The sequence below is a fragment of the Simochromis diagramma genome, unplaced genomic scaffold (genome assembly GCF_900408965.1).
Source record: "Simochromis diagramma unplaced genomic scaffold, fSimDia1.1 OVJJ01000216.1, whole genome shotgun sequence".
Taxonomy (NCBI): domain Eukaryota; kingdom Metazoa; phylum Chordata; class Actinopteri; order Cichliformes; family Cichlidae; genus Simochromis; species Simochromis diagramma.
The window spans coordinates 19,127,541-19,152,380 of NW_024386883.1; the positions used below are offsets into that span (position 1 = coordinate 19,127,541).

The 24,840-nt window shown below is 41.4% G+C and overlaps 1 protein-coding gene across 1 annotated transcript; it reads left to right on the forward strand.

The window, feature by feature from the left end:
• The first annotated feature begins 302 nt into the window (after window positions 1-302).
• On the forward strand, window positions 303-21,717 carry arl10 (ADP-ribosylation factor-like 10). The gene is made up of 4 exons (XM_040032565.1): window positions 303-671; window positions 8,242-8,425; window positions 15,407-15,582; window positions 18,785-21,717. The coding sequence occupies exons 1-4, from the start codon at window positions 534-536 to the stop codon at window positions 18,956-18,958; spliced, it is 672 nt and encodes a 223-aa protein (XP_039888499.1). The 5' UTR covers window positions 303-533; the 3' UTR covers window positions 18,959-21,717.
• Window positions 21,718-24,840: the final 3,123 nt, after the last annotated feature.

Genomic DNA, 24,840 nt, shown 5'->3' on the forward strand with positions numbered 1-24,840 from the left:
CTTGGAACATTACAAACACAACAATCAGCTGATCCGAGCAGAATTTGTGTAAATAGTTATCTATGACTTGGTATTGGTATCAGTCGGGCTCTCGTACAAATATGCATATTCACAAAATTCAATAATTTTATATCATTATAACGCAATAATAAATAAATGTATCAACGTTAGTAGGCCAGGAACAAATAAAATCGTCATATAAATCATTAGATTATGACAGATTAAAAAAGACAAAAGTACATTTTGTTCTTAATCAGGGATCAAAGCAGTCGCTGACCGTCAGTGTATTAGTTAAACGCGCTTGTACAGAGGAGAAGGGAAATTTCCGAGCAGCGCCTGAACGCAGCATTTTTTCTGCGTCTGGGAACAAAAACATCAGAGCGGCTCGGTCACATGTAGCGCGCACAGCCGCAGCACGAGCGCGGAGCCGCGAGGAACGAGGAAGTCAGTCGAGCCGTCGGCGTCCAGGAACAAGCAGCAGCGGTGTGTCCGGCTCCCGTTCCCGGCTCCCTCCGCCACCTCACCCGCCACCTATGGTTCTCCTCCGGCACATCTCCATCGCCCTGACCGCCGCCGTGGCTGCCCTCGGCTCCGCGCTCTTCATCGCGCTGAACTACTTCTACAAGAGGCGGTTATGGTCCCCGCAGGCGGAGTACTGCACCATCAAAGAGGTGGGAGGGCAGGTTATTCACTCAACCCTCAGAGTTTGGTAATTTTAGACGTTTAATCGATTTAATTTAAATTGAGCTGAACTGTTTAACTTGGTGAGGAGCGCGTTCAGGGACCTCTGACTGAGGCGAGGAGACGCTGCAGAGTCATTAGAGCTGCTGGAGATGTGCTGATGCTTGGTGGAGATGTGCCGGTTGCATTATGAGAAAACAGAAAGATGTGATGAAGAAGAAGAAAAAGAAGGAGGTGGTGCTGATAATGAAGCCGTTACTGATAATTAATGATGATGATGATGATGATGATGAAGGTGGTGGTGATGAAGGTGGGAGAATGTAGTGAGCATGATTTGAAGACTTTGATGTAATGCACTTTATTTTATATTAACAGGACAGCATTATGTAACGTGACAGCTCCAGAGGTGTATTGATCGCCCCCTGGTGGGTGGTTGAACTGTAGGTCAAAAGCCCCGCCCCCTCCAAATTAGTAACCATGGACACCTAGTGATATTTAAGACATGGGCGTCACCCACCCTTGACTGAAGGAAGCTGTTCTACTTCCTGTTAATCCCACTGTACAGAAATCGGGTGCAGTTATGACAGAGCTTCAGCAGGGGGCACTCGTGAGCTTCTCCTCATTAATTATAACGTTATGGTAGCTACAGCGATATTTTATCTGTGGTGTTTTAATGTATTAGTAAATGAGACAAACCATCCAAAGATGGTGTTTACGTCTTAAAGTGGGTGTCTATGGGACCTCAAGTGGCCATTTGAGGAACTGCAGGTTCGGAAACTTCCATGCTAGCTTAATTTTTTTAGATGTCAAATAGAAAAGCACGCTGAATTAATTTCTTCTCAGACACGTTTGTTTTCTGATCAGCTTTTTTAACGTCCTCATGACCGACGGCTTCTCCAGAAAGAAGCAAAGATTAAGCGATTACATTTGCTGATTGTGTTCTCAGTTTACAGAGTTCTGTTTTACTCAAATCAGAGAAAAAGGCCACCCCAGTGTCTTAAAGACAAAAAACCCCTGAAGTACTCACAGCTTTTCGTGGGTAAATGACTGACTTAATAATTAAAACACTTGCAGATTGTTTCAGCTTTAATTGCTGCTGCTGAAAAGAGAAAAAAGTGGGAAATCATGTTCAAGGTGATGCTGAAGTAGCGAGCTTCCTTGTGGGAATATGATTGTTTATCTCAGCTTCCTGCAGAGAGGCAGAAAAACAGAAATGAGGCGGGCAGCGAGCGGAGGGTCTTAATGAATGAGTCTTCACAGCTGCAGCCTGAATCTCTTAATAAAATCTATTTGCATGTTTCTAATCTTGTTTCCTCGATTCAATCAGCAGCAGCCTGTAATGGGCTTAGCCTGGTTTATCTGGCTCAGCCCGTCTTCAGGGGATAGTGCCGGCGTCTGCCGGCGGCTCGCCACAGAGGAGATGTAAATGTTTCAGTCTGGGGATTCGTTCCAATCACGTCTCGGGAAAGGGGGGGGGTGGGGGGACTAACAGCGTGTTTTTGACCCCAAGGAGTCGAAGCAGGTGGGAGGGCAGGACACGCTCATTTACAGAGCGACAAACACCCACAGGAGCACTTCGTTTTGCTCTTTCTTTCGCTATTTTGTTAGGTAGACGATGGTTTCCGAGGCCTTTATCTTTATATTAATCCCACTTTTTCATATCGTCTGTGACTCCGCGGCCTCGTCTCTACAGGCACTTTCGTTGTTGTTAAATGTTGCTGTTGTTCCTCTGAGATTTGCTCTGTGTTGACATTATTAATCGTTTGTGCAGTTCTGCCACATTCGAGAGGTGTTCAGGTACCCGTGACTGCGATGGTCTCCAGACTCCACAGAAATGTCCAGCAGTGAAAATGTGACAAACTTATAAGAATCTAATCTGTTGTGCACGTACAAGACACGTGTTGTCCTTTTGTTGTTAGTTAGCACAACTTTAACTAAACCTAACCAGGGTTGTATTGCCTAAACCTAACCGAGTAGTTTCACAACACAAGCCTAACAGAATAAGTTTCTTTCCTTAAATGTAACATAATAGCAGTTTTCATTATAGGTTCACTACTTAAACATAATTAAATAGTTTCATTATTTAAACCTAACCAACTAGTTTTACTACCTAAACCTAACAGAATACGTTTCTTTACCTTAACATAACATAATAGTAGTTTAAATTGCTTAAACTTTAATAAGTAGCTTTAATTAGTTACCGAAACCTAACGGAATTGTTTTAATTGTCTAAACCTAACCAACTAGTTTTGTTACTGAAACCTAACAGAATTATTTTCTTTACCTTAATGTAACATAAGAGTAGTTTTAATTGTCTAAACTTAAACGAGTAGTTTTAATTAGTTACCTAAAACTATCCAGGGATTTATTGCCCAAACCTAAGTTTTCATTTGTAGTTTCCAAACCTTACTGAGTAGTTTTATTCTCAAAGTAAAGCTCATAAGAACATGTCATTTTAGTGTGTAATGCGAGATTAAGGGTAAAAATAATAATACTTGTTGGCCTTGAACGTGAATAATGGGTCCAACAGCCTCCAATTGTGGACGTTATCACCCTTTAAACCAGGAAAAACTCAGTTATGGGAACACGGTCACAAGTATCTCAATGTGGTGCGATTCATGTTAGCGTGAGTTAATGCGTTAGGTTTAGTATTTCATACATCGACAGGCGTGTGTGCTCACTCTCTGCTTTGTGTCAGGGTGCAGTGGTACGGGAGTTTCATCTAGTCTTAAAATATCGCAGCATCATAAGTCAGAGGTGTCAAATTCAGGTTCAGCGAGGGCCAAGCTGGGAAATGAGATCCTCACCGCGGCCCAGATAAAAGGTCTACAGGTACGATTTCACTGCAAATGTAACGTCTCAACGGCGTTTTCATACAGCTTGGTGAGGAGGAAGCCCGCAGCCAGTCCACATCGAGTATTTTAGCCTGTGTGACATTTAGTCCAGGAATATAATATATTCTCACTGCAGTTCCAGAGGAGGGCTGCAGACAGTCAGCTCCCAGCAGTCTGTTTCACAGACCTTTATCCGACAGCCTCTGCTCGTTTGTGGCCTTTAATAAAACCAGAAATGTCCTGAGGTAAATGCAAAGTTTTTGATCTTGACTTTTGTCCTTGAACGTACTTCCACAGGTCTCACAGAGCCCGTGTCAGGAAGTGAGCCCGTACTATAAGATAAATACAAGTAAAGCTCGGCCTTACAGCTCCATCACTGAAACGGGGCTGATTACACATGTTGTGGCGTAGCTGCGTTCTTCTCTCTGAAACCTCCGTTCACCGCTGGTGACCCCACATCGTCGTTGCTGTGTAGCTTCAAACATCACCGTGAAGACTGTGTGGTTTGAGAACGGGAATTATCTCACGGTAATGGATATAAGCTCAGTGACGACGCAAGATGCTCCGCCTTCCTTCTCGGCTGAAATCATCTCTCTCCCAGTTTGTTGCTTTTTGGCTCGAAGATGCTGTGAATCGGGTCACAGGCTTTCACCATGAAGCTGCAGTTTTCTTAGGAAGTACATGTCAAAGAGGTTAAAACTAAAACCAGCTCTCACTGACTTTATCAACACGTCAGTCAGGAAGTACTCAGCGAATCACAGGCTGGCTCTCTAACCAAAACTTCTGGTTATCTTTGGACTCTCGACTTCTGGGCGTTGATAAAGCTGCTGTTGATCAGATAGTGTCCGCAGAGAGCCTTCCTGTCACTTCCTGTTATTCCAGGCGAAGCTCAGACTTGAGTTTGACTTCCATTTCCTGGGAAGGAGGAAGCATTTTTAACCCCCAGTCGATGCTTGATGGTACTCGATCGTGTCTTTTTGCCACAAGTTGAAGCTTGTTATTCGTAGTCTGGCTGCAGTGAAATCACTGAAGTGGAAGTAGATGCGAGAGAGAGAGGAAGTCACATGTAATCACAGGAGAAGTCGTGGAACACGAGCGGCCGACGGCATGTGGCGTCGTTAGAGGATGATAGCTCCTTTTGCCTCCTCTCTGAGTAAACCGCAGCTGTACACTTGCTATTCAGAGCTGCAGGCGAGCTGGCTTTACCGCTCCCTCGGCTGGAAGCTGCTGCGTTGCTGAGCGTCTGCTTGGGTGGAGTGTCCTTGAGAGAGACGTTAAACCTCTGTCAGATCCAGCAGCGCTGATCTGAAGCCGAGCCGGGACTCTTTAACCTCCCCGCGGGGCAGCAAAGCAAAAGAAATCGATTCAGTATCACCAGTTTTTATGAGAAATGTCTGAAGCAACAAGAAAAAGTTTAAAGAGAAAGTTACAGAGGGACCAGGAGACGATTGAATTGCTGGTTTCACTTAAAGTCATTTTAGATCATTTGAATACGCCTGCAGTCCAGGTAGGAGCCAGTCAGACGATGGAGATGGATGCACGGCGCGCCCTGTTAGGAGCAGCGGTGGCTCTGCAGCCTCAGCAGCTACAGTGAGGCTTCTGCGCTGTCAGGGTTTGAGGTTGATCTCCCAGTGGGCCGACTCAGCCAGAAAAACACGGAGGCGAGCTTCAGAGCTGTCAGAGCAGCCTTGTTTATCTGCTGCTGCATTTATCCGGCAGCACCAGGCGGCGATTACAGCCAGAAAGACGTCAGAAGAAACGCAATCCATCATCAAAATATCCCAGACTCTTCATCTGGCCTGTTTCTGCAGTGCTTGCTGGGTAATTATGAGGTGGTTTCATCTGTTAGGGAATCAAATTAACTGATTCTGAAGGAGTAATTTTAGCGCTTGATGATCCATCAGCAAAGTGGTATTTTTAATAGGAAGCTGACACATCTGCACTCTAAAAGGGCTGATATGAATTGGTAATTAACCTCTACAGAGCTGCGGCTGCACATCAGCACACGGCATGAATAAAGACCAACCTTGTGTGACTTTTAAAAAGGAGATGACTGACGTGTGAGGGATCTCAGAGGGGCCGTGACGTCCCTGAGCCTCTCAGGCGCTTTCAGAGCGCGTCGACGTTTGAAGCCTTCTCTGAGACTCGCGTTTCTTTATTCCTGTACACGCAGAAGGCTCGCTGAGACAAATCTGCCCTGAAATAAAAGTAATAAAAGGATGCCTGCTCTTTCATTAAAGTATAATATCACGAGCGGTGCCCCTTGAGGTTTGCAGAAGCTGATTCATATTCCTGCACATTATGAGGAGTCTTCAGTGCCAAATTCCCAAAAGTCTAATGCATTCAGTTTGATTTGAAGAGGCGACCCGGTGTGAAAAAACACAAACATCAAGTTAAAATACCTGCATCTAGCTGAAAGGCAGAAGAGTCAGGCATTCGGTTTGATCCAACCAGAGCTGTGCGAACTTCCTTTCATTACTAGGTAATCTGCTTTTGCAGTTTGGCTTTGTCCTTTATTAGGTCCCTGCAGCCAAGGTGAGGTTCTTGAAATGTCCAGAATGGTGAATTTAAAAAATGTGACAATAAGACAAACACGTGTCTGGGCTGTGTCACATTACAGGTGGCCCTGAAAAACATGCTCACCAGCTATTTTTGGACTCTTGACTTTCAGTATCTCAGTGTCTGTTAATCAATTCTAAACTCAAAGACTCACTCCGAGCAGAGAGCCTTTCTGCTGTACTGAAACTGGCAGCAATTTAGCGAATAGAGCTGAATTATTTCCACCTGTTTCTAGGAGGCAAAAAGCCGGCGTTGTTACCCATATGGAAAAGATATATATAAATCTTATAAAGTTTTTATCTGTCTTGTGTGAAACTTGTATGAAAAGCATACAAGAGTGAAAACACACATAAGATCCCTTGAAAAATTATATAATGAAACTTGTATGTTTTGTATATATACTAAAAAAAATATATGAAAGTAATGAGAAAGTGGCCACTTTCATGAGTAAATCATATATGTTTTTACTATTTCTTTTCCATATGGGTAGTTTAAACTTAAATTCTAGTGCGTGTGAAATAAGATGCAAACCAATTGACCCAAACAGTAAACAGATATTAGAAGTTAAAGCTCGACAGAAACATCCTTCCTTGTTGAAAAGCAGCTCGCCGTGGTGTTTGAAGGTAGAGCCAGACCAGTTTATCCGTTCAGCTGTTTGTATGTATCTGCATTTGTAACGGCCGGTACATGATTACACTCTGTCGTAGGCTCGGACAGATGGAATACTTATTATCGTTAAACTTCTTTAAGTCTGATTGAAGTCTGTTGCCTGGGACACATGCATCGCCTGTAGTAAATACAGGCGGACAGATGGACATCCTCACAGCACTCACTGTCTGACGGCAAAATTAACGTCACTGGGACCCAGTGTTGGTCAAGTTATTTGAAAAAAGTAATCAGTAACTAATTACTGATTACTTCCCCAAAAAAGTAATTAGTTTACTTAGTTACTTTTTAAAAACACGATTTACAACCTGAATAGGTGATAAAGCGATAGATCTTTCAGCCCAATTCTACTTTTTCTGCATAATCCATCATACAAAATGTAATCAAATGGAAAAGTCTCTTTTTTAACTTGTTTTATTAGTTTTAATCTTTTAACTTTATGCATCAAGCAAAAATTTAATTATATGCAACATTCTCTGACTGGAAGAAATTTGTTTAATATTTAAACCTATTTTCTGCACATTCCAGCACATGAAATAAAATATTTTTTGTGTTTACACTCAGTCTTTCAAATAGATGCAAGTAAAACACAGCAGAAAATAAATAAAGTCAAAGACTCAGCGGTCCTGTTGCTCTATTTTCACCTGTAAAGCAGGAGTGGGGCAGGCGGAGGGTTACCCTGGTGCAGGTGTGCAGCGGTCAGTGGAAGAATCTGCGAGTTTCTCTGTGAGTTTCCCATTACGTCGTAGCTACTCGGTGCTTGTTTGGAAGTTCAGGGTTTTTTTCGCTCTAAAAAGAAGTTTTCTTCCCACGCACAGCGGACACTAATGTTTTTGTCACTTTTTATGGAATCAAACTCAAAGTAAGGTCAGTACTTCCACGCTTTAAACGCTGCACGCTCATACTCTCTCCCGCACTCGATATGTGATCCATTGTTGATCTGCACACAGCTGTTTTCACGAACGTCGCACTCGCTTACGTCACTGTCATGAGACATTCTTGCAAAAAATCACGGTTTTAGTAACGCAGTAACGCAGCGTTCCTACGGGAAAGTAACAGTAATCTAATTACCGTTTTTGCAATAGTAATCCCTTACTTTACTCGTTACTTGAAAAAAGTAATGCCCATCTCTGCTGGGACCTGAGCAGACTTGACCTGGCTTATAGGAGAGACCGGAGAAACACCCTTCAACCATGTTCTGAGTGTTGACTTTGCATAGGTTTTCCACTAGAACAACTGATGTTCACTCCTGGAGGTGATATTTTGTTGTAATGTTCTCCTTGATGTGCGAAGCCCTCCAACCTGGCCCATCACTGTGCATATATTTCCTGTATTTTGATGAACTGCTTGTGGTTTGGTAAGCTCAAAGTGCAACACAAATATTCAGAAACCAAAGGCTTCACCCTCACTCTGTGTTGAATAAGTGATGTGTTTAATCTTTGCCTCAACTCAACATTTCCATGCGTTTGCAAACATTAACAGCTCTGCGGTCTGCCTGCAGGAGGAAGAGGAGCGTGGGAAGCGCCAGGTCCTGGTACTCGGTCTGGACGGGGCCGGGAAGAGCAGCATGCTACAGGGTTTGACCCCCGGGGATTCGGGGGCTAAGAGAGGCCGGTGCCGGCCCACCCGCGGCTTCAACTTTATGAGTCTCAACGCCCCCGCCTGTCAGCTCGACTTCCTGGAGAGTAAGGCTCCTTTTATCCGTCCTAATCAAACACTGCTCTGTGTGGAGTCTAGCGAGCATTGATGTTTTATCAAACAGCATGAAATGGAGAAATGGAAAGAGCACAACTGTTCAGTTCAGTTGGCCATTTGTTTCATAAAACTGCCTCGAATCAAACAGCTCTGCAGACATGATGGAGACGCACTGTGGAAAACCGGATTCATAAAATGTTAGCATGAAGTTGTGAGAGCTCAGACTTGGTGAAATGAATGAAATTTGCTGATTTTTTTAAAACATTAGCAAGTTATGGAGATAAGTGAGTGTGTGCTAATGTTAGCACATCTCTGCCACTTGAAAGTGTTTAGCTCGTTAGCTTGTTGACATTTGTTAAGCTAGACCCTTTACTACCCTTTACCACTGTTTAGCGTCAGTTAGCACAGGATGATGCTAACACTAATTAAACATACAGATTAGCATCTTAGATTACAGTCACACAGGCCTAGAGACCAGTTGATTGAAATTATATTCACTGTCCAGTTGCGTGAAATCGACCCATAAAGCGCCATTCACACAGGCCCAGACACTGGTCATGCAGAGGGTGCTGCACCAAATTCCTCATTGTCATTGCTTTGGTTGCTAGCATGCTGGGTAATGTTGGATTCCCTACTCATAGTTGGCTTGATGAAGTACAAACAACCAAAGGCTTTTAGCTTGTTAACATTAGAATATTTCCAAGCTTGCAACAAGATGTTCTCAAAAAATAACAAGTGGTGTAAAAGAAATTTGAAACAGAAAAATATGTTCATACAGTTTTGTTTGGTCCAGAAAATATGAAAACGTGAAGATGGTAATGTCCCTAATTGATCTGCTCTAGGTGCTGGGAAGTAACTCCATTGGCTTTATGTTTGAGTTGAACTTAAAGGGAGATTTGATCCACAACTTCAGTTGTTTTTCTTCCCTGAAAGCTCACATCATCCATCACTGCCAACACAAAGGCAATCACAAGGCAATCTCTGGCAATGGCTCTTGTTATATTGTTATTTGTTCAGCGACTGAAACGTTCAGTATCAAGGTATCACGAAAGTTGACTGTGACAAAGAAGCCTGGAAAGTGTATTTCTGTTTAATTTCACACTATGGTGGTAAAGTGAGATTGCATTACGTTTGCTGGCAGGATCAATAAATCCATCACATTAGTGCTCCACAGCACTAATAATAACCTGAATGACTTCGCTTTGCATTCAGCCAACATGCGTGGTCAGCCGTGATTGGCCGATGTATTTAGAGGAATGTGTCACGCTCACTGATCTGAACACTGCTATCGGTGGGCGCCACTAATCTTTTTCTCATCCGCGAAAGTAAGAAGAGCTCACGCCGCCACCCACACAGGCACAATACTTCAGTGGGTCTGTGCATTAAATGTCTAAAGTGTCTTTGTCTCGGTGACGTTGACTCAGAGGCATGCTGACAGGTGAGACGCAGTACGGATCTCTTTATGGAGTCCTCGGGGGAATTATAAATAAAAGAACTAACACCAGATCAGATGGAGAAGTAGTTTTAGGCTTTGAGCTGATGATGAGATTTGGTTTTGTGTAAAAGGGAAGTGAAACTGTCAGTGGTGAGGCCCTAAATCCTCAGCTTTTTCCTTCAGCATGGCATGTCCACTTTACAAGCTTTGATAAACAAATTGCGTTGCCATGTGCTGGAATTTAATCACTTAAAAAATAGTGTCCGAACAGAGGTAACAAAGGCAAAGAAGCAAAGGAACGAAGAAACGGAGAAGACGAGGCAGGCGGAAAATATGAGAGAGCAGACGAAGAAATGAAGTAAAAGCACAGGAAATGAGATTATCCAAAACAAACAGGGATGATGAAGGCAAGAAGAAGACAGAGGAAGGCGAAGGCATGGAAACTCTGGGGAGACTGAAAGAAGAATAAAATCAAAACAAACGTCACAAAAACCCGAGACCGCGATACAGATACAGCGGTCTGTGATACACGTATAACAGATATAACTCTAACTCTACAGAAATCCTTCAACCAGTCTGATGTCACAAAAAGAGACAAAGCTGCACGACCTTTAATGGCACCAGAAAATATCCTAGATTTTTTCTTATTCTCATATAAAAACAGGTTTTAAAAGTTCGGTCTTCGTAAGCCGGGGTTCCACTGTATTGATAAAAACCACAGAGTAACACTGATGTGAAACTATTAGGATACACTGCCTGTGACATCAGTCATTGACACGACATCCCAACATCTGAGGGGAAAAAACCACCAAAATGGTAAAAATTACCAAAATAACCAAAAATCATTTATGGTTATTTGCACAGTTGTGTTGTCAGTGGGTTTGTGTTTTATCATTATTATAGTGCTGTCTGCACTCTCCACCATTTCCTCGTTCTTCCCCCTCAGCTTGAACTTTACGTTACCCTCGGTCATAAGCGCTGCTATGAGCGCTCATAAAGTAGTCGTCATACCGATGGGGACTTTCAGCACCTGTATGGTTTGATGAAAATATTGATGGGTTTTTGTAATGGTACAAAGAGTTTAACGAGCGTCACCGCACTGTCAGTATGGTTTTTTTATTCTTAGCTTTGAGCAGCTGTTTGTGAGTCAACATTTGTCCAACAATTAGACACGTCATTAGAAATGCTGAAAAACCAACTTACCAACTAAATGTGTCAGGGGTCCAGTTAAATTGAATTAGTTCATGACTGGTGGCCGTTAGGACGGTGTTATTAATTTTATTCCAATTGCAATTACAACCTTACCTTCTATTAATTAAAAAAAATAGATAATTAGGGTAATCCTCTTTTGTAATAGCTAATTTTTCCTCTGCACACATCCCTGTTCTTTACTTTTGCTGCCAGATGAATTCCCAAACTAGCCATGGCATGCTCAGTTCATTTCATATATATTTATTTACTAGGTTAAATAACAGTTAAAGTTTTTGGAAATCCATTTAATAAACTCACTATTTTTCTAATGTCTGTGAGTCATTATGTAGATTTTTGACATGAACGAGGAGCCGCAGTGACAGTCAAGGTGAATGTTTGATGGTATTCATGTTCAGACAGTAAATCGGTGCGCTGCTAATTTAAATCAACAGGCCTAGGTCCACTAATTAGTGTTTATTTTAAAATTTACGCTACCACAGTATACTTACTGTCCCGTGGACGTGGTGCACGCCTGTGAGAGTGAAGACAGCCGTGGAACAACGGGTCAAAATCTGGATTCAAGTCAAAGTTTTGAGTTGAACTTTGGCTGCGTTAGCAGGCATGAAACATGCCCACGTGCATCTGTGAGGCTTTAAAGAGGCAAACTTTAAAGACCTTTTGGAGAATAACAGGTTAAAAGGTTAAACACCAAGTTTTGAACTGAGATATCATGTGACAAGGTATCAACACGACGAATCTGGGTGTGACAGTCGAACTTTGGCTGTAAAATCAGGTGTAAATTCCTCGTCGGCGCTGCTGCACAGAGGCCTGCACCTGAAGCAGTTAGGTGGGTACAGACACGCCCACATCATTCACACCCGTGTGACTCAGTGTTGACTGCGCGCACACACGTGTGGGAGGGTGTTTAATAAGGTGGGCTGTAGAGCAGCAGGACCAGCATCCCTTTGAGATCGCCGTGACAATAAAACACAAGCTGCTCACGCCGCCGAGCGCCGGGTCCGGCCTCCATACGGCATCGGGTAAACAGGTATTTATTGCTGCCACAACACATCAGCTTATAGTACAGCACTCCCCAGTTTCCTAGCAACATTTCCCATTAGGTCCAGCACTAATGAATTCTTGCTACTCTCTTGGATTCAGAGGCAGTTAGGACCTAAAGTCTTACTCGCCGCTGTGAGCAGTGATTCGTTTGGCCGTCGAGCACCGCTGGTTCCTGCAGCCGGAGGTCACTTCTGCTGCAGACTTTCCAAACCACTGAAGCTGGAAACTGATTTTCTAGCAAATGTGACCTGTGACTGTGTTTGGTACAAACAGTGTTGGTACTGAAATGCTGTAGATGGCTGTTTTTATTCTTCTTACTTTATACTTTACCTTATGAAGGGTTTTTATATTACAATTGGTCTCATTGCTCCAGGTTTAAATCACGCTGCAACAAACACAAGAATCTTGTACATCAGTAGATTTAAAAATGAGATGTGTCCCCGATTACTCTTATTACTCAGTTCCACTCAAAACAATGGAAATGAAAACAAATCAATACTGAGTTGTTTCCTCTGTGATCCCAGAAAGCAGGAAAAACCAAATAAAAGGAAAACTTCCTGCTCAGGTCGATGGATTACACAACGTAGCTGAGTATTCTGGTTGATTTATAGATCTTATGGAAACGAATGGAAATCAATGACTGTCCTGGGGAGTGCAGAAAAACAGCATTTACTTACAAATGTAAAACAGATCTACAACTCTTAAGTTTTCTCATTGATTTACTGATGATATGTAAATTAATGGAAGTGAATGGCTGCTTATAACGGTTTAAAAATACAACCAAAGTCTAAAAGTGCACAGGATGCATTTAAGAAATACACGTGAATGTACGTTCATATGTAAAATCTATTAACGTTCTTAATAGATTTTTTAGATCACTAGTCATAAAAACAAGAAACACTCCCCCCCCCCCCAGAAATATGTAAAGAAGAAGAAGAAAAAGCAACCCCTAAATTATTATTTATGAGTGAAAAAACTAACTGAATTCAGGATTTTATATTCAAGTTAGAGCCAGCAAATTATTCAAGCATAACATTCAACCACTAAAACAAAGTTTTCTGTTCAGGAAAGTAAAAAAACTGTAATTTACATCTTGACCACAAAATAATGATGTCCTTTGTTTCTTTCTGCTGTTTTGTAAAACAGCAAATTTGAACATTCAATAATTTTATTTCAGGATAAAAAATATTCAGATTAGAGAGTTTTCACATACTGGTGTATTAACCGTTACTGTACTTTAAAATGACCAACACTGGTAATTAGCTGTGGGATTAAATCACATGGATGGAGTCCAGTGAGGTCTAAACGTTTCAGAGCACAGCTAAATGTTTTCCAAAGCACTGGACATTTGGAGCTACATTTCTAGGCAACGTTTGATGTTTGTTCATTTCTATAGTTTAGTATCAATTCACGTTTATCGATTTAGATAATAATAATAATAATAATAATAATGGATTGCATTGATATAGCGCTTTTTGAGAACCTCAAAGCGCTTTACAATTCATTCACACACTGGTGGAGGCAGCTACAGGTGTAGCCACAGCTGCCCTGGGGCAGACTGACAGAGGCGAGGCTGCCATATCGCGCCATCGGCCCCTCTGGCCAACACCAGTAGGCGGTAGGTGAAGTGTCTTGCCCAAGAACACAACGGCCGAGACTGTCCGAGCCGGGGCTCGAACCGGCAACCTTGCGATTACAAGACGAACTGCCAACTCTTGAGCCACGATCGCCCCCAGATTGTACAGAAGTTAATGGAAGTCAGTGGTGGCCTAGTAAGAGTATTTTCACACCTGCACCCTTTAGGCCGTCCAAGTCAAACTCTGGTTCAGCCCAGTTTGGAGGACTCGATCTGGTTTGTTTATGAAGAGAATGTGATCCAACCTCAAACCGACCAAACTACCAGTTGTAAGATAGAAGTTAGAGCTGAAAGCCTTTGGGCTTGACTTGCAGTTCACTCTGTGTGCAAGGAAATCAAAGTGTGAGGAAAAGCTAAAGTTTATAGACTCATCAACTGAATCTGGTCAACGTAACTGAACTACAAGTGTTAAAATGGCCCAAAACTCCAAATCACGCCATTAAAAATGTTACACTTTGATGTTGCTCTATAACCAACCACTGACTTCCATTATTTACTGTGTAAAAATGTGAATGGATTAAACAGCCTAATCAAAATGAATCCTCACATTCCTCAATGTTTAAATCATGATGACTGAGCTGCTGCTGTTTCATGCAGCCAAACTAATCCAAGAAGCCTGCACACATTATAAATGAGATGTGTCCTCAATTATTTATAGTGTCTCTGGAAAAGAACACAAGGAAAGGAAAACAAATAAGAAAAAGTTTCAAGAAGGGGACAAAATATAAAGTTAAACCAAAACCACATCAATACTAATGTATTTCCCCCAAAACTAAGAATAAACTGAGCCGCTGGGCTGCAGGAAAACAAGAAAAACTGAATAAATTCCATGAAATAAAACCCAATTCAGACCCATTAAATGAAGAGAAATCGCTGCTGCACTGTCATATTTTACTCTGAGCCTCTTTAACATATCATGTCTGGAGGCAACAAGATGGAAAAAATGAATCAGACTAATTTGCCCAGGAGCGAACTGTGGATATAAATAATGCCTGAGTGCCGTCTCAGCCTGTTTCATCCCTCGGTGAAAATCAGATTGCATTCAGTCCGGTGCAGATGTGAAATTAATCTGTGGCCAATTTGTTTAAAGTGGGGATGCCAACAGCGCATCTAATTCTGCGTATCGATCTGTCCTTTTATTTAACCGAAAGCCTTCCTCCAGTGAAATGGCCTTGAGCATGGCGGTCAGTCGGGGTGTGTGGGGATACTGTGTTTCTTTGGCTGACAAGTGTTTTGTCGTTGTTGTTGTTTTTTGGTTTTTTTGTATGAATCAATGGACAAACAGCCTCCTTTTCTCTGAACGCAGTGTTATGTGTGCTGGTACACACTTAAAAATAAAACATTTTTATTTTGGGCAAACAGATCCCCTCTAGGGAGCGACAGTAAAACAATGTCTCGTCCTTGTTTGTTAATTATGAGAACTCCTGCTGAGGAGAATCGTGTATCGCTGCAGGCCGGGTGTTGCTCAACAACAACCAGTTTTTATTATGTGTTGTCCAGTAATATCTAAAGATTAGCCAAGCTTGAAGATCACGTAGAGAAGTCCAAGTCCTGCCAACCGTCTGGCAGATGACTCGCGCACCTCAGGTGGAAAATGAGATCGCCGACGCAGTCAAAAATGTCTGCGGTGTGTTTTCTGTGCTGCAGTTGGTGGTGGTGAGGATCTGCGGCGCTACTGGTCAGATTACCTGAGACGGACTCACGTTCTGGTGTACGTGGTGGACTCGTCTGACAGAAGCCGCCTCCCTTTGGCTAAAGCTGAACTGCACCGCCTCCTGAGGGTGGAGCCCCAGCTGCCTGTGGTCGTCCTGGGAAACAAGCAGGTAAACCATAAAACAGACGTCTTTTTATGTTTTTATCATTTTAAGCAACCGTTGATTTCCATTAATGCTGTGTTGAATAAAAGATAGTAACTTATAAAGTTTTAGGGGACATGAAAATTATGGTTTCAGACATTAAACCTCAAGTTTCAAACTATATTATGTCCTTAAAAACTAAAGCAAAGACCAGTATTTAATTCAGTTTTAATTACACAGCGCCAAATCACAACAACATTCACCTCAAAGCGCTTTATTGTAAGGTAGACCCTACAGTAATGCATAAAGAGAAGAATCCAACAATCATTCAACCCCCTATGAGCAGCACTTTGGTGACAGTGGGAAGGAAAAACTCCCTTTTAACAGGAAGAAACCTCCAGCAGAACCAGGCTCAGGGAGGGGCGGGGCCATCTGGCCGGTTGGGGAGAGAGAAGGAAAACAGGATGCTGTGGAAGAGAGCCAGAGATGATCTAATTTTTTTTTATGGATTATATGGAAATTAATGGAAATCAATAGCAACCCAGAAGAACAAAAAAATAATCAATTAAAAATCTGTGCAGCAGACATTTATAAAATCTCTACCCTGCCAGGGTGGAGATTTTCGAAAACTTTTTTTGCGTCTACGTGTGGAAGAGGAAAAGACTTAGTCATGCAACGTCAAAGGTGTGCGCCGTTTTTGACGTCACGCTGCGCGCCACGTTATTGTTTATGTCAGATGAATTTCTACAATGCCGAAAAGAGACAAAATACTGTTGCTGTTGCAAACGCAGGTACAAACAAATCCTGACGCCAACGTCGTCATCGGTTTTGAATAAATTTAATCTTTTTAAAATGTAATTAATGTATGCTGTGTGCATTTTGTCCATTCCTAAGTTGTGAGTCTACACCAGTCACATTTCAGAGCGCTGCGACTTGTGATTATGAATCACTCAGACTAATGTAAAATTTTCAGTTTCTTTCTTTATCGAATAAACTTTGGCCAAGAGAGCCAGTGAGGCAAAATCCAAAATACTGTCTTTAGTTATGAACATTTGAAATGATGAAAGCATTAGAAAAGTAACACAAAATTAGATGCCTTTCCAGGAAAACTTAAGGTTTGGTGAGGGCACAAAACTCTGTTTACGCGTTCCCTCCCAGGCTTCTAGATTTCTGATTGGCCAACATTTCCACATGGTTAGGATGTGGCATGTTCTTCACAGCGTTTGACTTTGGTTTTTGCATTTACATGTGGACGGAGATATTTTTCACTGCACGCGTGGATGCGATTTCTTTTTTTTAAACAAAAACGGAAAATCTCAGTTCTCAAAATTCCCCGTGTACGTAATGAAACGTGAATTATTTTCTTCCTTCAAAAATAACAGTTAGCTGAACGCAGCCATGCAGAGGTTGAAATTTGCATGCAGTTAAGTTCATAACCAGAAGAAGAAGATCCATCAGAGTCCTGAAATACATTTCCTCCTCAGTTCATATTTCCTTTCACAGTGTGTGGAATTATGCATGACACCGCAGGGAAAAAGGAATATTAGTCACGTTTAATGTTGGATCACTGCAGCTCGATCCTCACAGTGCTGTCAGGTTTTTGTGAGTACTAAGAAGAAAAACTTACCTGAAACCTCGCAGAGCAGCCGCAGTCCGGTTACATCAGGTCACGTCATGTTTAAAAGATCAAGAGGCTCTACAGGTGTAAAATGAGCAGACTTTTACTGCTTTCATCTGTGAAATTAATAAGGAAATTTGGATCATCAAACAGAATGGAGAATAGACCTTTTAATTAACCTGTTGATACGAACGTGTACAGGAATTCAGATTTTTCATCAGGTTGAACTGCAAAGCTTTGAAGTTTTACATCAGCAAGTACAACAAATTCAACAATTCCCAGCAGTTTGGGTGATTTGCAGATCAAACGATGTGTAAGCTCCAGTTAAAAAGTTTAGTTGAATGATAAAAGGCCGTTAGATGTTTGGATGACATATAACCGTGTCATTTTCGGGAGGAGCGTGTTTCACGTGAGAATATAGCAAAGTATATTTAAAAGTCTGTACTGTTCAAATCATTCCCTGTTTTTAGAGTTAAACCACTTGTGCACGATTGATTACCCGTGTTCGATGTTATGGCTTCATTAGTTTTCATATTCACAAATAAGGTAATATCTTATGTTACTTATCAGACACTTGGAGTGTCCATATTTATTTATTTATGTCCTAAAAATAATAACCAAATGTGTCAAAAAGTTGTTTAAGCTAAAAGTGACATTGTTATTTATCATGCAGACTTTTCTCAGAAGTCAAAAATTATTCAATCAGAACTTTTTGTGTTCAGGAATATAAATTAATAAATGTAATTTATGGTCTTAATCACAAAATTAGTTTTTTTCAGGTTTTTGGTGAATGCATATTTTTAGCATTAAAGGTATTTTCATTGAAGAGCTTGTGCATACAGAAACATTAAAAGTTATTTTGGTAATTACCAATATCGTTAATTTTAGGTGGTTTAATGCTTCTGTTGAGGTGTTTGCTAACTAAACCTTTGGCTGTACCGTGACATGGGCTACATAAAGAAGGAGCTCTTTCTGACAGTGATACTGGCGTTCGCCCACCAAGGCTTTGTTCTCTGCCTCGGCTCTCGCTTAGTTTGAACAGCACAGAGATCGTTTCCCACAGAACTCGTGTGCTGGGAAAGACGTGGTGCCAAGAAACGAGGCGGACATCTATAGAGTCGCGCCGGGGTTGAATGGTTTGTGTAGGAAGGTGGTTTTAAATTCACTCGCTGCACACGTGAGTTGTGATCACAACAGAGACAACCAGCATTTAAACAGTGTGACATGTAGTAATTTGTAATGACACACTGTGAAGATTTCTGGAAGTTAATGGGAAGGTGTTTTATTCAAATCAGCAATTTTTTTTGTGGAGGCGAACTCGACGGTATATTTGTTGATAGATACTTAGATTGAAACCTGGGTGGGTTTCTAATGTAACTGCTCAGACTTTTGGGTAAATTAGATATAATTTAAGTTTAACCATATTTTACTGGAGTGCTCCGTTAACAAACTTCATACCAGAGATGATGCTTACACAGTTAGATGTTACACAGTTCTTAATTAAAGGTGAGAAACTGGGTTCATTTGCCACAATTAGAAGGTACAAAGCAATAGTGAGATTGTAATAAGTAATGTAATAAAAACTCAACCTTTTTTCCCTCCTCTTCGCAGGATAAGCCGAACGCTGTGAGTGTGTCGGAGCTCCACGAAGCCTTGTCTCTGGGCTCCGTGACCGAAGACAGAAAGCTGTTTCTCTTGGCCGCCCAGCTGGACTCTGATGGAGCCCTGAGGAAGTCCTGCAAGTGCCTGGATGCAGTCCAGGACCTGCTGCTCCAGCTAGTCTGATCAAGGATCCTTCCCACAGAGCAGAAGAGTAGGCATGGAAGCAAAGGGGTGGCTTGAGGACACCCTCCTCCTCCTCCTCTCTGGTTTTCTTGTTTAAGCTCAGAGGCAGAGGAGGAGGACGGCGGGAGAGTGAAAAGATGCCAAAACAGAGTGCTGTTTTTTTCAGCACCTCTTCTTCTTTTCTTCTGGTCCTTTTTTTATTAGTTGGCTTTAGAAACAGTAACTTCTCAAGCATCTTACACTTTCCCTCTAACTCATCTGTTCTTGCTCAGTGAAGAAGAGGAAGTGCAGACTGAGGAGGATGAAGACAGAAGGTGGCCCTGAAGTGACTCAGATCTTACAGAGATCACCTTCTGCTGCTGACTCAGACTCTTATTTAATGTCGGCCTGTTACAGGTTTATTTAAGCATGTAGTTTGCGTGTATATAAAATGTGTGCTGTTGGGTGTCAGGTTTGTAGAAACAGATTTTTGTCAGGTTTTCATGTTTTATGAAATGTTTTTGTGTAAAGTCAGATCAGGGCGTTGGCCGAGCAGAACGAAATTCAAAGGGAAGTCCGAGACTTAAAAAAAAAAGAGTAAAAAATGCAGCATTTTTACTTCTCGCAGGTTTTGTCATTATCAGGGGAACAAAGATTAGAGACTCTAAAGGTCGTAAGGTGAGAATAACTCCTTGCTTATTAAACAGTTTGTCGTTTCCTAGGAAACACTTTTAACAAAACGATGTACAGACACTGGGCGTTAGCTGCTTTTCATTGTTAGCTTAACAGGCTAACAAACATGAACAGCTACTCTTTTTTTCTTCTCTTTCTCTAAACTGTGGCCGAAAGCCTCGCATTCAAATGCTTCATGTTTGAGGTGTGCTGTAATTACTTTAATACAGATACTTAATGTGGCTGCTGTACTTTAAAATAAGTGAAAACAAGCAGTAGTCGTACATTTATTAGTCGGCACAACGTTAGCTAGTCTAGTTCTACTACTGGCAGCTGCAATATAAAAAACCTGTGTGCATATTAATCAGTGATAAATCCATGCACTACCAAAATAATGTCACGCTAACACCATAATGAATTACAGATGTTTATGTTTTCGGTACAAACTCGATGTCTGTCAACTTGGGAGAAGAAGAAACATTCAAAAGTCACGAATCCGTTTCTCGCAGTTCTTCCAGCTCGGTCGTACAAGAAAGTGGAAAAAGTCGCCAAAAAAAAAAGAGTTCATGTTAATAGGATCGAATTGTCAATTGTTTTTGAAACAGCACGACTCTGTAAGTATATTTAGTGTCTGGAGCATGAATCAGCTTTATAAGACGTGGCACCGTGACGTTTTAAACCTAACCCAGTGTTTTAAATTCAACCAATTTTACATATTTGAAATGTGACCTCTGAAATAATTAACTCTACATTCAGAACAAGGTGATGGCGGACTTTGTTGCTCTGTAAAAGTGGAAAATATGAACTGTATGTACACAGATATGAGACTGGATGGGTAAGACAAAAAAGACACAGTTGGAACTTTGTGTTCAGGAAGGTGAAGAAAAACAAATCAACTTATTTGTGTTCCCAATACAGTTTAATATAATGGCTGTGAGTATTTTAAAAACTCCTGTGAAACTGCATTTTAAAAAAAAAAAAAAATGTGTTTGTGGTCATAAAAGTCTTACTGAAGAAACAACACAAGGGGCTGCTGCGACATGGTCGTGAAATACTGTTTATGTCGTGCATTTGCCTGACAAACTTGTGTCTCAGATGGGGCATCACTGCTTCTGAGAAATTGGGCTTTTAGATCAATAGAGGCTCTTTGTGATTTTAAGATGTCCCGTTAACTCAAACAGGGCAATTGATTTTGTGAACTGAACCCATCGTGCTTCTGTAAACCCTCAAACAATTTCCCAGTTGTCTACCCTCAGATTCTCTAGTTATGGGCAGTAATAGTCAGCAGTGGCTCTAAAATCAATTCTTCGTCTTTATTTTGCCCGTGCAGTCTGGACGTCATCCCATTTATAAGCTCATACTTCCAGTCCCATTTCAGTAGCTGCGTAGGAATCGGTTATCCTGTAAACTACACGTCTCCGAATGTGTAAATGCAGTATTTGACTTTTAAGCTCTGTGTAAGATAAAGTGGAATTAGCTAGATCTTGAAATGCTGTGTGTGTGCAGCAATGTTCGCTTCCGACACACAGTTTTACTTTTTAATGAATGTGAAGTTTTATTCCTTGTGATGTACTTCAGAAATGTTTTCACTTTAAAGTTGAGTGGATTTGCTGTTTGAACACTGTTTTATAACCAGTCACTGCATTTCCTGTTTTATGTCTTCTGTTAGATATACATTCATGCATGTCTACATGGATTTTTATCACCAAACCTGAAGGGGACCTTTTCAGTTCATTTCCAGCTCAGTGGGTTTATTCTTGAATTCTACTAGAGTTGCTTTGCATGATTTACGGTTTAAAATAATGCTTATTAATCTAATTACTGGCTGTTAGTGCAACGTGAGAGATGTTTTAGTTCCTTTCCCTATCACTTTTCAATCCAACTTTATTCTGAGAATGTGGTTCCCTGGAGAGCCAGGTGGGCGGAGCTTCTGTGCGTAGCAAAAAGCTGCTTGAAGCATGCTGACTCAGTCTGAAGCCTGAACTTGTGACTCACGTGTTTAATATGCAGATCCACCTTTGTAAATGCTGTGACAAAATGTGGAGAAAGATAAAGAAGACATAATGGAGTCATCTCAAACGTCATTCTTAAATGGAAAATTGGTTTAAGTTTGTTTTGCTTGGTTTTTTTTCCATGTGATAAGAGTGACACAAAGTCTCATGTTTGTCAACTATTTACTTTACTGACTGCTCTGCTGTAACAAAGACATGCAGATTTGTAAAAGGAAAGAAATGGCAACACTGTTTTTCTTCCTTAAAGCATTATTAGTTTTGTCATTAATGCCATCTAAAGAAAAAAATGCTTATTTTACTATTACAAAGGTATAACTTGTACTAAACTAAACTTTTCAGTAATACAACTTGTAGCTTTTATCCAAAGTACAATCCACGATGTTATTCAAAAACCTATTTGCCATCCTGTGATAGTATTTCAGGGGTCAAAATGATCCAATCAGGATCATTTTGACCCCTGAAATTATTGCACAACCAGCCCAGAGGCATAATCTCTTCAGCATGTCCTGGATCTGCTCCAGGCCTCCATGTACGAGGCACCTCACTTAGGAGGAGGTGCCCATGAGGCACCGGGGTCAGATGCTGAACCACTTCAACTGCCTCCTTTTGATGTGGAAGAATAATGGCTCTACTTTGAGCCCCTCTCAATTGAGCCTATTTCTACGGCTGAGCACAGACAACCTTCAGAGGAAACTTCATTTCTGCTGCTGATCTTATTCTTTCTATCTATAGGTCGCGATCATAGGAGAGGGTAGGAACATAGATCAGCCAGTTAATCAACACGTGTCCTTTTACACTCAGTTCTGTCATCACCACAACAGACCAGTACAGCATCTGCATCACTGCCAGGACCACACTAATCTGTCAGTCCATCTCACGCTCCACTCTTCCCAATATACTAAAACTCTTCCACCTGGGAGAGGACCTCATTCCCAGTCCAGCTGTTCCTGGTTGAGAACCATGGCTTCAGACTACAAGGTGTTAACTCTCATCTCAAGTGCTTCACACTTGCAAACAGCCCCGGTGCAAGCTGAAGTCAACAGAATCACATCGTCTGCATAAAGCAGGAACAAGATCCTGAGGCGATCAAACCTTTCAAACTATGGCTGTGCTTGGAAATTCTGTCCATAAAGATTATGAACAGAATCAGTGACGGATGGCAGACCAGCGCTCACTGAGAGCGAGCCAAGCTCTCAAGCCTCTCAGTTTGTACAGGAACCCAAAACAACTATAGCTCAACACAGTTATAGACCACAGTTTGCCTCATGCTTTGCACAGGTCGTGCATGAGGCACCGCCTCTCGCCAATGACAGGAAGAGCAAACAGTTGCTACCTTACTGTCCGTCTTGGTTTTAGCGTTGCAGGCCTCACCTTGTTCAAACAGAGTTTTAAAGCCAAGAGTTGGAAAGTCTCATCGATGGTGGAGTTTTCCTCTCCTTTGAGTATCATGGACATGATACATGATACAGATCAGATTAGCAAGTCTAACCTCAATGTACAAGGACGTTACTTCTAATTGGATGATTTACAAACTCATCCCGCCTCACTACACAGCTTACTTACCCACATGGAAAAGATTTATATAAATCTTATAAAGTTTGTATCTGTTTTGTGTGAAACTTGTATGTTTTGGATATTCACTAAAACAACATATGAAAGTGGCCACTTTCATGAGTAAATCATATCAGCCTTCTATGATTCACTATATGAAGTAGGCCACATCTGATGCAAGTCTTTTTTTTTTCTATTTCTTTTCCATATGGGTAGTTCTGATTGGTTCTCATCTCTCAGTATTTTTGTTTTGTTTTTATTTGTTTATGAAGTTGTAAATACATTTTATGTCAGTTTTGTCCTGCATTACTTCTTATTAAGTAATCTTACTTTTAAAGAAAGAAAACCAAGGTCGCTGACAAAAATGCAGTTATTGAGGAGCAAACATCTTTTTTAATTTTTACCCTCAGTTGTAAAAAAGCTGATGGGGTTTTGTCGTCACCCTGCCGTGTGGAAAGGCTGGCAGTGTGGACACCTAAGTGTGTGGGCACAGGGTTAATTCTTTTTATCTGTAGTTCATTTGTTTTGATTTCCCAGAAACAACCGATGGTTAAAGAATTACCAAGAGAGGATTTCATGTCATTCAAAGCCATCAAACCTTGTCGCTCGGCTTAAACAGAGATGAATCCCATGTAAATGAGGTGCTTAAGTACAAGTGGGGAAACATGCACAGAGTAGACATGCCATAAACACAGGCTTGCACTCAGCTTGTAAGCATCCTGTTATATCACCCGTTGAGTGGAGCTCTGAGATATCCCCTAACAAATATCCTATTTGCTTGCTTGCCTTATCACCCTTGCGTCTGCTGTCTGAGCAATTCACTGCAAACACTGACAATACGAACCAAATCTATAAGTGTCCGGACTTGTTTCTTGGGTGAAGTTCCCCAGCCGGCAGAGCAGGACTTTTATGAATTTGCTGAGACGTCACTCTGGCTCAGTTTCACTCTGTTTTCACGGCAGACTGCTACGAGTGTGACTCAGTCAGCATAAGCCTCACAGCAGGTACGACTCAAGCATAAAACACCCCAAATGACGGATCACTGGCTTGTAAAGATACATAACATCTAAAAAATGAAGTGATTCATGAGGGAAAGAGACAGGGCTGTGCGATATGACCAAAATCTCATATCCCGATATAAGAAATCTATCGTCCCGATAACGATATAAATCACAAAAATGTAACATTTTCTGTAAACTCTGTGAATCTCGGGCAGCTCGACTTGCGTGAAGTGTTTCCAGCTGGGCGTCATGTAGCTGGAGTCGAGTGTTTTAACCGATGCATGAAACGATACATTTTTAGACATAAGTTGTAACGGCCGCCGTTTCCTTTGTGAGTATTTATTACACGGCGTGCTGCGGGGAAAAGCCTGTTCTAACGTTTGAGTCTAAGGTTTATTTTTTAGCACCTGGCGGCTCTTTTTTGCTTCTCATCTGTAAATAATCTGCATCTTTCACGTGATTCAGTTTATTTTGAAAAGTCTCAACAGGATCTTGAGCTTTATTGTGAAAGGTTTATGTGGAAAATAAACAAGCGGACACGCGATGGTTTTACCGTCGCATAAAAACAGGCGCTTGTCCGTCTGTAGTGTGGTTATATTAAATATAAGAGAAAGAGAGAACTTTAAGACATTAATATAGCCACGACAGTGACCATCAGAACCATGAG

Coding starts and splice junctions, on each gene's coding strand:
- arl10 (XM_040032565.1), top strand. CDS start 534: ATGGTTCTCCTCCGGCACATCTCCATCGCCCTGACCGCCGCCGTGGCT. Junction 672..8,241: donor AGTACTGCACCATCAAAGAG/GTGGGAGGGCAG, acceptor GTCTGCCTGCAG/GAGGAAGAGGAGCGTGGGAA. Junction 8,426..15,406: donor TCAGCTCGACTTCCTGGAGA/GTAAGGCTCCTT, acceptor TCTGTGCTGCAG/TTGGTGGTGGTGAGGATCTG.